Source organism: Balaenoptera borealis, assembly GCF_965194805.1.
Source record: "Balaenoptera borealis genome assembly, chromosome: 2".
In the NCBI taxonomy this organism is placed as follows: domain Eukaryota; kingdom Metazoa; phylum Chordata; class Mammalia; order Artiodactyla; family Balaenopteridae; genus Balaenoptera; species Balaenoptera borealis.
The window spans coordinates 183,948,193-183,964,897 of NC_138867.1; the positions used below are offsets into that span (position 1 = coordinate 183,948,193).

The following is a 16,705-nucleotide window of genomic DNA, read 5'->3' on the forward strand; positions in this document are numbered from 1 at the left end:
GATTCAATTCCTAACTAAACTGTGCAAAAATCAACAAGCTGATTCTAATATTTACATGGAAATGCAAAGGAGATGGAATAACCAAAGCAACATTTCAAAAGAAGAACAAAGATGGAGGACTGACTCTGTCTGATTCCAAAGCTTACCATAACGCTGTGGTAACCAAGGTTTTGTACTGCCCAAAGGACAGAGCCATGGATCAGCGGCACAGAACAGAGTCTAGAAATAAACCACCTGGTACACTGTCAACTGATCTTTCACAAGGGTGACAAGGAAATTCCACAGAGAAAGGACAGTTTCATCAACAAATGCTGCTAGAACTACTGGACGTCTGGCATGCAAAACAATAAACTTGAGCCCATACTTTGCACCACATGTAAAATTTTATTCAAAATGGATGAAAAGATGTAAATGTAAAACCCAAACTATAAAACTTCCAGAAAACATAGGAGAAAATCTTTGTGACCTTGAGTTAGGCAAACACGTCTTAGCATGCAAAAAACCCACAAACCATAAAAAAAAAGGTGATAAACTGGACTTCTATCAAAATTTAAGATACCTGCTCTTTAAAAGACAATGTCATGAGCGTGAAGAGACAAGCCACAGACCAGAAGAAAACATACCTGAGAAAGGATAAATCACAATGATAAAGAATGCTCAAAATTCAATAATTAAAAAACAACCAGTTTTTAAAACCAGGCAAAAGATGATGAATGTCATCAATTATTAGGAAAACTCTCATAAAAACTGCAATGATACCACCACACGACTCGAACAGGACCAGCAAAAACAACGCAGTGAACATCACCTGCCAACAACGGGCGCCACGGGAGTGGTCCTGCATTGCTGCCTGCAGCGCCAAGTGGGGAGGCCCCTTTGGAAAACACTTTGGCAGCCTGTCTTCAAGCACAACCAACCCAGCAATCCCACTCCCGGGTATTTACGCAGAAGGAAGGGAGATGTGTCCACACAAAAACCTCCGGGGGATGTTTACAACACCTTCATTTACAATTGCCAAAAATCGAGATCCACCCAAACATGTCTGTCATCTGGTAAACGAATAAGTGAACTGTGGTCCATCCTGCAATGATGCACTCCTCACGAATAAAAAGGAAAAACTATTGTTACATTTTTTAAAAATGTAAAATTCTAGAAAATGCAAAGTAATCCACAGCAGCAGAAAGCAGGTTGGGCTGCCCGGGACAGAAGGGAGGGAGAGGTGGCCGACAGAGGGCACAAGGAAACACAGGGGTGACGCCTCTGTACACTGGTACATGGGGACACCCACACATCCACGTCGGCCACTGTACACTTTCCACACATGCAGTCTCCTGCACTTCAACCACACCTCGACTGTGTCATGATAAACCCTAACGTGGAAAAGAGGAAAGTGGGTGGACGTACAGGTGAAACAAAAGCAGCTGAGAGTCGGCGAGTGCTGGGCTGGGCGGCTCATCACACCCACTGCCTACCTCTGGGCATGTCGGAAATCCTCCAGGATAAAAAGTAAAATAAGAGGAAAAACAAAATAGGTTAACTACTCTCTTTGCCAGTGAACAGAACCCGTCTTCGGGGACACGAGGGAAGGAGGTGAAGTCGCCTGTGAGATGAGGAGCAGGCCTGCGGCTGGCAGGCACCGCCAACCCGGGAGGGGACCAGGCCTGTCTGGACAGCTGCAAATCCAGTCCTGACGCCCCGCACTGCAGGGACACCCCCTCCCTGCAGAAAGGAAGCAGGTGGGGAGGCCAACCCGCCCCCCGGAGCTCGCTCGGCTCCGGCGAGTGTGTGAGAACCCAGGCTGGCCGACTCAGTGCCCCCCGCCTAATCACACAGCCCCACTTCCTAACCAGCAGCTTTCTTTAAAAATAAACCATTATTATTTATTTTTTTTTAAACGTTCACCTAGTTTCTTCTTCTTTTTTTAAGTATTTGTTTATTTATTTATTTATGGCTGTGTTGGGTCTTCGTTTCTGTGCGAGGGCTTTCTCTAGTTGTGGCGAGCGGGGGCCACTCTTCATTGCGGTGCGCGGGCCTCTCACTATCGCGGCCTCTCTTGCTGCGGAGCACAGGCTCCAGACGCGCAGGCTCAGTAGTTGTGGCTCACGGGCCCAGTTGCTCCGTGGCATGTGGGATCTTCCCAGACCAGGGCTCGAACCCGTGTCCCCTGCATTGGCAGGCAGATTCTCAACCACCACGCCACCAGGGAAGCCCCTAAACCATTATTTTTATGATAGATTACACCATTAACAAAAAAAAAGTAGATCCCAAATTCTCAGCACCACCCCTGGACAGGCCCACCCTGCGAGACTCACACCCATGATTTCACTCAGTCTTTCAGACAATCCTGCAGGAGGCCCTGCTCAGCCCCGAGAGCAGAGAAAACAATCTCAGGGAGTCTGAGGCCACTCAGCCACCAGGGGCAGGACAGGGCCTCACATCACAGCCCAGACCCCCATCCTGACTCCTTCTTGGGGCACTGCCAGCCCGTCCGCCCCAGGTTCAAGCGGATATAATGGCGTGTGGCCCAGGCAGTGGCTACACAGCTAAGGATTTTAAGGAACAATGCAGCGAGATGCCAGGGCCATGGTCACACACGTGGAACATCTAAAGCCAAGAGTGGTCGCAGGATTCCGCGCATGGGCCCCCGAGGGCACTCTGGAGGCCATCGCAGACCCTCAGGTCCCACGTGAGGAGACAGCCCACTAGAACACAGCAGGCGGCCCTCCTCCCAGATCTCGCCCGGGTCAGCCTCCCGGGCACCCGGCCTCCTCTGCACAGCACGGGGCAGGCTCACAGAGGGAAGAGCGGCCCAAACCCAAAGGTCACAGCAAACCCCACGGGAGAAGAGTAAAACAAGGTGATGAGGTGAGAGGGGAGGGGGTCCCTCAGGAAGCTGGCCACTCAGGATTTCCAGCCTCTTCCACAGGAAGCCAGCTCACGAAGCACCAAGACCTGTCCTGGGTCACACTCAGAGGACTTGACCCCCTGACCCCACAGTCCCGCTTCCCAAGCCTCCTCGATGCTGACGATGCTGACGCAGATCAGCACGGAGGAATGGGGGCGCGCACAGCTGGGGGGCTGCTGGGAACTCAGGACTGGCCCACCCCGAGGCCCCGCCCCAGCAGGCGCCACACTCACCGGATGGTCTCGATGATTTCATGAGCAGCATCGTGGTGTTTGTCCTGAAAGACAATGGGACAGGGTTTAGAGCCGTCCCTCCACCCTCCGGTGATGGTGGCGACCAGAGGAGGCGGGTGCTGCAGCCCCCAGGACTCCCCGCCTCATTTCCCGACCCGCGGGACCTACCAGAGAGCCCTACCCACAGCGCTGGGGCCATGTCCTGCCACGTGGGACACGCTGGCTTCGGGAGCGCCTGTTCCTGCAGTGCCCTGCCGCCCAGCGGGCTGCGGGGAAGGGACCGGGACGGAGTCTAAGCCCCCGACCCTCCTTCCCCAGGACTTCCCCCGGGCGCTCCTGCAGCCTGGAAGCCACAGGCCTGGCTCTGAGTCCCTGAACCGCTGCAGGCCTCGGTTTCCATCTGTAAAATGGGGAAACACCAGTCGTGCAACCACCGGGAGCAGGCAAGCAGCGGTCCTCCCTCCCGGCCACAGCGGCGCTCTCCTGGCCCCACTGCGCCCGGCGGGCTGGCCTCGCCGCTTTCCCCGAGGAGCACGTCGGGGGTCGCTCTGGCCTTTCGTCGGGGTCTTGGCGGCCAGCTAACCCAAGACCGCGCAGAAACCAAGTGAGGACGACGCATCGTGTGGACGGTCTGTAACTCTAGACTGCACCTCCACCCCGCCAGTGAAGGTTTCTATCGCGGTGAGGAGGGGCCTCGAAGAGAATGCACAGCGAGAGGAGGGGCCGCGAAGAGCATGGGCTGAAGCCGGAGGTGAGACGGTCAGGCCCAGAGCTGCCAGCCCTGCCTCGGGACAGCAACTGCCCCTCTCAGCCCAGGCCACCATTTCCACACTTCACAGTGGAGGACGGCAACGCGGGCAGAGCCCCTGCAGGCCAGGGCACAGATGCCCGGAAGGTCCCAGGGCAGGGCCCCCCATGGCGCAGCGTTCCTAACAGGTCAAACAACTCCGGAAACACCCTTCGTGTCCTAAGCCTCATCTTTGCAACAGCAGCCCTACTGAGATATAATTCACACAAAATGGGCCCCCGCTTCAAGTATACAGTTCAGTGGGTTTTAATACATTCAGAGCTGGGCAACCATCACCTCTATCTAGTTCCAGAACATCCCATCACCCCATTAGCAGACGTGCCCCAATCCCCTCCCCAGCCCTTGACAACACTAATCCACTCTCTGTTTCTGTGGATTTGCCAGTTCTGGACGTTTGTAAATAGAATTACGATATGTGACCTTTTGCCCAGAGTCTTATTTTTTAAGGCAAAGGAAAAAAACCAATCTTCTATCGTTCTTAATAACATCCTCCAACTTACCAAGGATGGAGCAGTAAATATCCATTGAACTCATATTACTTAGACAAGGTGGGGGGCGGGAGGTGGAGCACGTGCGGTCCAGCACAGGACAGCCCTGCAGACCAGTGGTTCCCGAAACGGGAGAACCGACCCGCAGCATCAGCACCACTGCTGACCCAGAAACCCTGGGGAAGAACCACTGATCGGCCCCAAGGCCTCCTGGCAAACGTCAGAAAACAGTGAGGACAGCTGGGTTTGGAAAACAGTCTGGCAGCTCCTCAAAGGTAAAACAGTTAGCAAATGACCCAGCAATTCCTCTCCTGGTGTCTGCCCAAGAGAAATGAGAATATTCGTCCACACAAAACCCTGAACATTGGGCTTCCCTGGTGGCTGGTGGCACAGTGGTTAAGAATCCACCTGCCAATGCAGGGGACACAGGTTCGAGCCCTGGTCTGGGAAGATCCTACATGCCGCGGAGCAACGAAGCCCGTGCACCACAACTACTGAGCCTGCATGCTGCAACTACTGAAGCCCGCGTGCCTAGAACCTGTGCTCCGCAACAAGAGAAGCCAACGCAATGAGAAGCCCGCGCACTGCAAGAAAAAGTAGATCCCACTCACCACAACTAGAGAAAGCCCGCGCGTAGCAACGAAGACCCAACGCGGCCAAAAAAAAAAAAAAAAAACCACACACAAAAAAACCCTGAACGTTAATGTTCACAGAGGCGTGATTCACAACCGCCAAAAGGTGGAAACCACCCAAATGTCCATCAACAGATGAACGAATAAACAAATGTGTCCCTCCACACATTGAAATATTATCCATCCATGAAAAAGAGTGAAGCACTGACACTCACTAAAACGTGGACGGACCCTGAGAACACGATGCTCAGAGAGAGAAGCCAGACGCAGAAGGACACACAGGGTGTGATTCCATTGATGGGAAACGTCCAGAACAGGCCAATCCACAGAGACAGAGAATGGGTTCCTGGTTGTCAGGGGCTGGGGAGGGGGATGGGAGGGATGCTAATGGGGATGGGGTTTCCTCTTGGGGTGATGGAATGTTCTAAAATTGGTAGTAGTGATGACTGCACTCAATGAATACATTACAAAGCAGGGAACGGCACGATTTAGGTGGATGAGGTGAAGAGTGTGGAAATTACACCTCAAAACAGCTATCAACAACAACAACAACAACAAGAACTTCCCTGGCGGTCCAGTGGTTAGGACTCTGTGCTTTCACTGCCGGGGGCCCAGGTTCAATCCCTGGTTGGGGAACTAAGATCCCACCTGCTGCACGGCGCGGCGAAAACAAACAAACAAAAAAACCACAACAAAATCTACAGGAGGAAACACACAGTACCGTTAGAAGCACCCCCGCCTCAGTAGGAAGATACTGAGCATCGCAGACACTCACACGGCCGACGGACTCTGTTCCTGCTCCACAACATTCAGTGAGTCCAGACAGACAGTCCTGGCAGCCCTGAATTCCCTGGGCTCCTGTACCCACTGAAAGCAGAGAAGACGCCACGCTGTCCCGCAGGGTCTGCTCAGAGACAAACGCACACAGCACAGTGTACAAGGCGCTGAGTAGTCACAGGGTGAGGAGGAGGATCTAGAACTTTCCACCAACGCTCTCTCGCATCACACGCCTCCTGAGGGGAGCCGGCCCCCGTGCACTGAGGAGCCTCAGCAGCCCTGCGGGGGCCCACGTGCAGAGGAGCCACGGGAGGGGCCTCCTGGAAGCCAGGCATCCCGCCCGGTCCGGCCTTCGGATGGGGCAGCCCCGGCTGAAGCCCCTACTGCAGCCTCCTGAGGGACCCTCGGCCGGAATCCCCTCGCCCGCCTGCTCTGAATCCCTGCCCTCAGAAACCACGGGAGGTCATCAGTGTGCGTCGTCTCAAGCTGCTAAATTCACGTCCGCGTTTAGGCCGATACACTACCCTGAGAGCATGGCCCATAAGAACAAGTCTTAGAGCCACAGGAGGACGTGACAGTACCCAGGAGAGTCTGATTCCGGTCACCACTGTGGAGTTACAAAACAGGGTGCGTGCTCTGAAAGGACCCCGTGAGCACATGCGTGTGCCTGAGTGTGCGCCGCGTGGCTGCCCTGTGCCGGCTCGGACTGCGCTCCCTCCCTCGGCGCCCGCAGGAGGCTGGACGCGCCCCGGAGACGCTCCTACTGCAGGGGCAGCAGGGGCCCTCACGCAGCCCTGGCTGAGCCACCGCGTCTCAGGCCGCGTCACGCCGACCTGGGAAGACAGGGGCCTGGAACGTGGTCTCATCTGTGATGAGATGAACTCAAGATTTCCCAAGCTTTAAAACCAGAACGAAAGGAAGGGAACAGTTTATGACGTGCCTCCTACGATCTGGGGATGCTGCTTTAGGCACTGGCCAGCTTCCAGCGACCGTCCTGAGTCGTGTGATTTAAGATGCCCTGATCACCATCGATGATTCAGAAGCTCTCACAGCTTCTCGGCTGTGGCCTCTTCTCCTTCACAGGCCTTCAGAACAGAGCGACGCCAGAAGCCGACCCAGAAAGGTCCGACTGAGAACAGCCCTGAGGAAGCCCGCGCTTAGGAGCACCCGCACCTCCTCCCCCGGGGGAGCCCTGCAACTCCGGGGTCTGAGGCCAGCCCTGGGCTCGCTGCACGGGACGCCCGGCCTCCCCGTCCCAGCCACAGCCCCGGCCCGCTGCTGGCTGCTTGCTGAGTCACTGACTAACCCAGGCTCTTCTCACGGATGGCGTCAGAGCCTCCGCAGGAAGCCGCGCACAGGCTTAGCGGAATGCTGCTCACCACAGAGCCGGCGGCCTCACTCCGGGATCCTGGGAAAACAGCCGCAGTAAGCACAACCGTTCCCGCCTGAAAAAGCACCCTGTGCGGAAGCCGGAGGCTGTCATCAGGCCTGAGCCGCCACCAAGCCCGTCCCGTCCGCCCGCTCCCCGCCCCTGCCCAGCTCAGGTGAGGGCGGGGGCCGCCCACGGGGCGGGGGAGTCTGGCTGTCCCACTCGGCAGGCCCCTGCCTCCTCCTTGACCGTGAGGACAGGTGTGGGAACAGGAACTCCACCCGGACGCCCGCAGGTCTGGCTCTGCCCCCGCTCGTCCCCGCAGGCCCTGCGCCCGGCGTGACGAGCCTGGACAGGAGGCCTCCTGGGTGCTGGCTGCCAGGGCACCGCCCACCCCTGAGCACGCAGGCCGGTTCACGGTGACAGGGGCACGACATCTGGAGACATCGTCCCTGGAGGACCCGGCGAGAGGCAGGAGGCAGAGACTAGGGAGGAGACAAGACGTGGACTCCGTCCTCCTCTTCCCACTTGCAGCAGGAAGACGCCGGGACCCAGGGGGCCTCCGAGGCAGGGGCATCACACCGGGACGAGCGTCAGAATCCCTGGTCAGAGTGGAGTTCTGGGGCCACCCGCAAAGTTTCAGAGTCAGCAGGTCTGGGCCCCAGGAACCCGCATTCCTAACCAGTTCCAGCTGGTGGGAAAGCTGCTGGCCCAGGGGCCCCGCTCAGAGAACCACCGGCCTGAAGCAAGCAGGGACCACACTCTCTATCACCGTCTGCTGAGGGCACGAGTGCCCAGGAGGTGCCGAGGGGGAGCACGCTGGGCCTCTGCCCGCGGTCCCCGCCCCCCAGCAGGCTGCAGGGGGCACGGCCTGCGGGCTGGGGGTCGCTGCCTTCTTCCCCGCGGCTCTGCACACCTCCGGGGCCCTGGGGTGGGGGCCAAGGCAAGTGGGACAGAGCGGCCAGGGTGGGATGCACGCACTGTTCCCCGAAGTGGAGAAGCACAGCGGGAAGAGTCAAAGGCAGGGGAGATGGAACACGGCGGGAGGTCTGCCGGCTGTCTGTCTGCCTCTCTCAGTGGCAGGGCTTTGAGAGCAGAGGTCTGGCTGGAGGAGTGGAAAATCCACAGAAGGCTCTCCGTCTGGGAGGAAAGCCAGGCGGGTGAGCAGAGGGCCCCGAGGCCCAGCGAAGGCGCTCAGCCTCACCTCTCAGCCCGCGGCCCCGCTGGGGAGCACCCACTCGCCAGGGGGAGGGAGCAGGGGGTGAAGGGGGAGGGGGAGGGCCAGCGCCTGTGGTGGGCCTGAGTATTCAAGAAGCGACCAGGTTTTCACTTGAAAATGAGTGCATCTCACACAGGGGCGGGGGTGGCAGAGAGACTGGCTGTGGAGCATCACATGGGTCTCGTCCACAGTCAGCCCCGGACGTCCGCAGGCCCCCAGCAAGGGGGTGCTGCCTGGCCCCAGGACCGTACCGGAGGACAAGCCAGGCCAAGGAGGGGAACCGCCTGGTAAAGCGAGGCAAAGGAGAGAGCCAGGAAGGAGGCTCTCCTCCCACCGCCGACCCGGCCCTCTCCCCGCAGGGCCAGGCGACAAACCAGGCTGGTCTCGGGACTGAGCTGCGTCGCAAAAACCTGCCCACAAGACCGGCACTGCAAGGAACAGTCAACATGGGAAAACAGGAAGGGGCTGCCGGGACCCCATGAGGCCAAAGTCCAGCTGGAGGAGGAAGAGAGAAGAGGGAGCGGGCCCGTGGCTCCCGGGCCACAGACACAGTGCAGGACACGGTGGGCCCGTGGCCCGGACCCAGGCGGGTGGGACCCGCTGTGCACACAGGGGCCCCGATGACCAGGGTCCAAGGAAGGAGTCCTCACGAGGGAGAGGGGTCTAGAGCCTCACTGTGCCCACAGCGGCCCCTGGCCACCTGGACGAGGGGCAATGGTGCGCGCTGGCCCACTCCAGTGCCATGTGCTGTGAGCACAAGATGCACATGGATTTCTAAGACATAGTGCGCGCATGCACACACACACGAAGTAAAACTGCCCTTTACTAATTTTTTAAACGATACGTTGAAAACGTAGTATTTGGGCTATACTCAGTTATGTACAATCAATGCTGTGAAAACGTACCTCGCCTCCTCCTTTTGACTTGTCACGTGGCTACCAGGAGGGCACGTGCGTGGCTCATGTACCACCTCAACTACCGCCGCACCTGCGGGAGCGTTTCCAGACCTGACCCTGAGCCTGAGCTCCACGCCTGGGTCCGCAGCTCACGGAAGCCAGTCTGCGCAGAGCCAGGACCGGCCGGGACGTTCTGCTGTCCGGGCAGCCGTCCTTCTGTAGGACGGGCATGGGTGTGTCCCCAGGAGGACAGGGCGCCACGGTGGCTCCAGGGGTGACAAGACCATTTCAGTTGCTTCAATCCAAACTAGCCCACCTGTAACAGCCCAGGCCGCCCAGCCACCCAAGGAGCCCCTGCAAGTGCTGAGCGCCAGACGCCGGGGGCCCGCGTGGAGGGGCCGTTGTGCAATGACTCTGGTGGGACGGGGGAACGCGACGACCAAAAGTTCACCACCAGAACTTTTCTTGCCGTCACCAAAGAAAATGCTTTACTGCCACAGAGCAGTCCAGCCTGAGGCCAAGGCCAAGGCCGTGACGGGAAGGGAGGGAAAGCCCAGGGATGGAGGAGGCCCTTCCGAGGGGGCACAGCTGGAGAAGGACTCCCCCGGGGCTCCCCGAGCGAGAAGTGGAAGCACGGCCTCCACCCCGCAGTCTCAAAGGCCAAGGCGAGCCGCGCCCCCAGCCTTCAACTGTCTCCACTCCAGCAAGGGGTCCTGTTAGCACCGTATCAGTGCAACTGACGTCGCCCCACCCCAGGACCAAGCCAAACGAACGCCTCTCCAGGGGCCTCGAGACCCCACGACCTGGTCCACACAGACGGGAGCATCACTCAGCCCTGAGAAGGGGTGAAGCCCTGACACTCACAACAACGTGGACGGACCCTGAGAACATGACGCCCAGTGAGAGAAGCCAGACACAGAAGGACCCACAGGGTGTGATTCCACTGATGGGAACCGTCCAGAACAGGCAGATCCACAGACACAGAGAGTGGGTTCCTAGTGTCAGGGTCTGGGGCAGGGGACTGCGGGCCCTTTCCGCTGACGGAATGTTCTGGAATTAGAGGTGACGGTTGCACCGCTCTGTGAATATAGTAAAAGCCACTAAATTGTACACTTCATATGGGTGAGTCCTGTGGTGTGTGAATGCTATCTTGACAAAGCTGTTATTTAAAAAGACACAAGACCCAGCACGGCTCCTCCTCCCCTTGTCCCGCCCCTTCACCTGGTGTCTGTCCCAGACCAGGTGTGGGCCCAGCGTGTCCTGCGGCCCCAGCACCTGCTCCCTGGTGGGAGCCTCACTCAGCCCGCAGGGCGAGCGCAGAGCAGACGCCAGGGAGCCACCTGCACACCAGGGGAAACGTGAGCCACCACCACCACGCGACGTGCAAATCCTTCCCGAGAGCTCCCCGCCCCGAGCCCCACGACTCCCGCCGTCCCCATGGGCGCCACCCCGTGGCGGCCCCTCGGCCCCCAGCACACAGCCTGCAAAACCCCTTCCCCACCCGGGAAAAGACGCGTCAGGTTTTTAAGGGACAAGCGTTCTCAGAGATAACCTCTCTCACACACCGGCTGCCCGTGCACCTGGCGTGACTCTAACACGCTTTCCGGGCATCGGCCACGCACCCCATGACTAACTGAGGGGATTCAAACGGAAGCCCCTCAGAGATGAGGAGGCATCGTCATCCAAGGTCAATACTCAGTGAAGCACACAGCCTCCGACCTCCCAACTGCAGCTCCCGGGAACCTGTGACTCGGCAGCCCTGCCAGGCACCATGGACAGGAAGAGGGCCCGGTCCCACACGGGGGCGCCAAGGAACAGAGCCCCGGGCCAGGCACCGCGACAGCGGCCGTGGGTGGGGAGACAGAGTCTGGGAAGGAACGACAAAGGCGGGCAGTGAGGGAGGCACTACAGAGCCATGCGTGAGCTGCGGAGCACCGCGGACAGACACCCGGCACGTCCTCTGTGAACACCCTTGGGACCGCTCAACGCCACGGGTGCGGCAGGAGACCCGGCTGGTGGGAACGGCAGGGACAGCTTGAAGGGACAGAGAAGATGCCAAAGAGGCCTCCAGGCAGCGCCCTGAGTGGGAGGAAAGAAAAAGGACTGTCATCCCACAGCCAGGGAGACAAGGCGCACGCACTGGCGAAGAGCGCCAGGACCACGAGAGGAGGACACGGCAGAAAGAAAGAGGGAGGAGAGGGGTTTCCTGGGAGACGAGCGCCGGGCCCGGGACCCAGGGACGCGCAAACACAGCCAGTCGCACCCTACAGGTCCCCAAATTCAAAAGGGACGCCAAACACTCTGTATCTTGATTGTACCAATGCTAATGAAATCATTACATCGGTGCGTAGCTTTGTAAGATGCCACCATCGGGAGAAACTGAGTAAAGAGAACGTGGGATGTCTCCGTCTTATTTCTGACGGCTGTGCAAGAATCTACGATAATCTCAAAATAAAAAGTTTAATTAAGGAAAAAAGGATGCAGCTCCTAGAGGTAGATTGGGGGTGGGTCCCCAGCAGCTCCGCCACCTCCTGCCTAGTGAATATCCAAAGGCCCGGCCACCTCTGGCTCCTCCCACCAGGAACAGAGCACACAGGCGGTATCTGGATGTTAGGGACCAAAGTACAAAAGCTAACAGCCACGTACGTATGGAATATCAGGCTTTTCCGGTATGGAATATCAGGCTTTTCCGGTGATCCCTTCCTCTTTAAAGAGGCTACTTCACCCACAGAAAGTCGTCAAAGGGTTAACCTGCCTTCCACCTGAGCTCAGATTAGGCAGGACTCACGCCAGCAGAGGTCAGATCAGAAAATATTTTCTGAGTCACAGGGAGGGATGGCTCACTCGGCCGCCCACTTCAGCTACTACTCACAGTCGAGTGAAGGGCATGACTGCTCAGCGGGCATTCATCAGAGACTCGTGGGCTCTCAGGAGGAAGCCAGAAGCAGGCGGGGACAGTCACGCTGGGGCCGCTCCACGCCCACAGCCTCAGTGAGTCACGGAGGGGAAGGACCACTGCACGCCCTCGCAGGCTCCTGCCCAGCCATCAGGCAGCCGAAGATACCACCTGCTCCCTCCTGAGCTGAGACCCGGTTTTCCCACCAAAAGAAGGGCCATGCTGCTTTAGAAATGCCGCCGTGAGCTGCAAGTGCATATCTGGGAACTCTCAGTCACAGAAGGAACAAAACTCGCCCTGCACCCCGCCCTCCCATTTGTCAACTGCGCAAAAGCCCATTTTGGAGGCTGGACACTTCCGCGTGCGGACGGCTGTGGCTGTTTGCACTTCCTCCTGCGGGTGCCCCCTCCTCAGAGAAGCCACTCACACCTCCCCCAGGGCAAACCTGGCAGCCCCACCCTCTGGGACCTCAGCTGGTCCCATATACGGGGCACTGCACCTCAGCTGAACTTCTGTGTTTATAGATCACCTACCGTCCTCGGTTCATAAGTTCCTTGAGAATAAGAATACTGTCTACTGTCCTCTGCGGCCCCGGAACACTCACTGTAAATATCCAGGAGGTGCTTGCAGAATGAATGAATCAATGAACAAACAAGCTCAGTCATTTCAAACGTGCGGTCACATGAGTAATCTGACCTTCTGAAAAGTTAAGCTTCTGGAAGGAGCCCATTTTCTTAATGTATTCAGCATCGAGTCATCACAAAATATGAACTCTTATAAAGTACCGCCCCCTCACTTCCCATGAGAAAGCAAAATTCCTCAGTGGGGAAATGGGAGGGTAGCAGACGTTACCCGCAAAGCTTTAGGAAGGCTGCGGCTCGCTGAGCACGTCACTAGGGCCCCTGACCGCCTGCCTGGTAGTGGGGCAGACACACCAGGAACGGCTACTGACCGGCAGGAGGAGCGCCCGGCCAGGCAGGCAGCACACCCCGCACCCTGCCAAGCGAGGTCCGGCCAGCAAGGGAAAGACGCTCTCCAGTTCAGAACCGCCCACCGCTAGAAAGCCAGGTCCTGCCATGGCCTGGACACACAAGGTCTTTCTTACAAGGGTTACAAATCTGTGGCCTTGCTGTGCCTTGAATAAAAGACGGTGATGGGGACAACGTGACCATCTCCAGATGAACCTTCATCTTCGTTTCAAGTGCCTGGGTGCTGGGTCACAGTGGATTTCTAAACTCTTCCAATACTCAAAAATACCAATTTCTAAGATGCAGAAGGGTTGTTAAACATACACTTAGCACAGACCCCAGTCTCACTCCTGAGTATTTTCTCAAGTGAGGTAAAAACCCAAGTTCACATGGAAACCTGCCCTGGGATGTTTACAGCAGCTTTATTCCTGATCCCCATAAAACTGGAAATATCCCACAAGTCCTGCCACCCGCAGGCGAATGGACAAACGGAAAATGGAATACAACACAGCAAGAAAAAGGGGTGACTTCTCATACCCGCAACAACAGGGATGACGGACTTCCCTGGTGGTCCAGTGACTAAGACTCCGCGTTCCCAATGCAGGGGGCCCGGGGTCCATCCCTGCTCAGAGAACTAGATCCTGCACGCGGCAATGAAGAGCCCATGTGCCGCAACTAAGACCCGGCACAGCCAAGTAAATAACTAAGTAAGTAAATATTAAAAAAAAAAAAAAAAAAAAAACAGGGATGAATCTCTGATAGGTTTTGCTGAGCCAAAGCAGCCAGAATCAAAAAGCTACATACTGTTGTTCCGTTTATCTGACTTTCTGGAAAAGCCAAAACCTTAGGGACAGAGAGGAGATTAGTGGCCAAGAGGCTAGAGGCACGCTGGCGCCAAAGGGCAGCAAATGGGATGACGGGATTGCTCTGCCGCCTGATGGCGATCATCTGTCAAAACTCCTAGAACTGTGCACTACAAGTGAACTATGCTTCACGGCTACTAAGGATAAACAAATTATTACATTTTGAAAAATGCGCCGGCCAGCCAACCGGTACATGACAAGTGCAGTAAGAGGGGCGGGGGAGGCGAGGCAAGTGGATCAGCTGGAGTTCTGAAGGTTCTCCCCACTTTCAGTTTCCGTGCCCTGGGATGTCTCCCCGCCCTGCCCATTGCTCAGGCCGCCCACCCGGGCCACCCGGAGCTACCCAACCGGAAAAGCCAGAGCCCGGGCTCAGCCGCGCCTCCGGGCGCAGGAAGAGCAAAAATAGAAAGCGCCGGTGCGCAGTGGCGGGCTGGAAACCCTCCGACCTCGGAGAACCGCGGAGAACCGGGGCCCGGAGCCAACATCGGCTCCCGGGCGGTCCCAGCGTCCCGACCCCGCCCCCGGCCGCGACACAGTTTCCACAAACTGACACACACGGAGCCCGCGCGAGGGGCGGGGCGCGCGGGCTTCCCCGCCGGGTCCCCTGGAGGCCGGTCCCCGGCAAGCCGAGCGCGCGAAAGGGCGCCCCAAAGGCGCCGGCCCACGGCGCCCGCTGCGCTTTCCCTCCCGAAGGCGGGCTGCAGGGCCCAAGCGTGGACCCTGGGACACGAACACGCGCACCACGCCGCCACCGGGGACGAGAGGCCGGGCGCCAACCCGGCCGGGCACCCTGCATTTCTGGAATCACCGGGACGCCTGTGTAAATTTCCGTTTGGCCTGTCATTTTCCAAAGGCCACTCAAAATCAGGGGACATAATGCCTCCTCTCCAAGGGTCCAGACAGCCCACCCATTCAAATTAGGGGACAGAACGCCTCCTCTCCAAGGGTCCTGCCAGCCCACCCACTCAAGATCAGGGCACAGAACGCCTCCGTTCCAAGGGTCCTGCCAGCCCACCCACTCAAGATCAGAGGAACAAAATGCCTAACTAAAACAAAACAAAAACACAAAAAACTGGAAAGAGGGAGAAAAGGGTGTCCTCAAAATTAAAAAAGCTAAGCACGTTGACAGCGCCAAGAATAAACTACCAGGAAAAAGAAACCCTACATGTCAGATCATAAAGTACGGAAGGGCAAGCCCGCCGGCAGTCCAGGCCCGGGGGGACCGGGGTCCCCAACCCGGCAGAGCCAACGGCAGCCCGGCTCGGGCGCCCCTCGGAAGCGCGGAATCCCCGCGGCCAAGTCTGCGCCCCAGGCTGGCCCCAGCTCCCCTCTGCCCACCCTGCGCGCGGGGGCTGGAAACGGCTGCGGAGAACCACGGCGGGGTGGGAAGGAGGGTCCAAAGAGGGTCTGGGGACTCGAGTCGCTCAGTTTCTCGGTGGGCCCAGCGCGCGCCGTGGGGGAAGAGGGGCGGGGGTCCGAGGGGAGGGGACGGGCGGCACTCACGTAGACCGGCAGCGGCCACGGGTAGACGGCGGGCTCAGCCCCCACGGGCGACTTGAGCCTCAGCTCCAGCTTCTCCCCCATGTCTGCGCGCGCGGCCGCCGCACCATGCTAGTCGGGCGGTTGGGGGAGGGGCGGGGCGCCGCCGGCGGGGGCGGGGCAGGCGGGAGGGCGGAGGAGGGCGGGCGGGCGGGCGGGAGGCTGAGGGGAGGGGGCCTGGCCTGGGCCTCAGCCGCCGCCGCCGCGCTCCCGTCCGGCCCCCGGCTCCCTCTTTGTGGTCACAGGCCCGGAGCCTCCAAAGCCGCCGCCATTTTGGGCCGGCGTGAGTCGAGCACAATGAGCCGGGGGCCGGGCTGAACCACTCGCGGCGCGCGCGCGGGGGGGCCCGGCGCGAAGAGGCGGCGCGCGCCCGCTGCCCCGCCCGCCGCTCCGCGCGCGCCCCCCCTCAGCCCCGCCCCGTGGGCTCGCCCGCACTCACGCACGCACTCACGCACGCACGCACGTCCCCGGCTGCCCCCGGCCACCCCCACCGGCCCGACGTGGGGACCCGGGGAGACCCCTCGGGGCTTGCGGTGGCGGGTTCGAGACCCTCTCTTGGCGTACCGTGACAACCCCCCCCCCCCAATAATAAGACTATAATTCCTCATTAAATGTGAAAGCCGGAATCCCGGCTTCTGTTCACAAGAATGCCGTGTGTTTAGCCTATGCTAGGCACCAGACCCTGGACGCTCAGTACTGGCAAAAAAGGAAATGCCCTGCCCTCATGGCGCTGCCATTTTAATTGGAATAGTAGTGACAATGCTCAGGGGAGAAAATAAAGTGTCATCAACGCCACAGGGATGGTTAATCTCATGGGCGCACTGCGTGGGGCCCTGGCAACCACAAACATTATTCCAGATATGGCCAGAAAGGTATTTTTCAGGTGAGATTAACACTGAAATTGGTCCACTTTGCATAAAGGAGATTGTCAATGCCGCGGCGTGGGTGTGCCTCATCAATCAGTTGAAGGACGAGAGAAAAATGAGGTTCCATAGAAAGAGGGCACTGTTCCTCCAATGGCCTTCGGACATCAGCTCTTCCCTGTGTCTCCAGCCCAGAGTCCTGCCCTGACTTGCCTGCCGCACCGTCACGTGAGTCAACTCCTTAAAACA

At 58.5% G+C, this 16,705-nt stretch overlaps 1 protein-coding gene across 4 annotated transcripts in view; it reads right to left on the bottom strand.

Annotated features, from left to right (window-relative positions):
• The window catches only part of DOT1L (DOT1 like histone lysine methyltransferase), a 57,792-nt gene extending 41,900 nt beyond the window's left edge, over nt 1-15,892 (bottom strand). For 2 of the 4 annotated variants that reach the window (XM_082381740.1, XM_082381739.1), the window contains exons 1-2: nt 15,558-15,892; nt 3,139-3,182 (exon numbers count right to left, since the gene is read on the bottom strand). In XM_082381740.1, coding sequence (XP_082237866.1) covers nt 3,139-3,182; nt 15,558-15,638 — 125 coding nt within the window. In that variant the 5' untranslated portion in view covers nt 15,639-15,892. Of the gene's footprint in view, nt 1-3,138; nt 3,183-7,222; nt 8,459-15,557 lie in introns of those variants that run through there. The other 2 variants (XM_082381738.1, XM_082381737.1) reach the window with 1 other exon arrangement.
• Nucleotides 15,893-16,705: the final 813 nt, after the last annotated feature.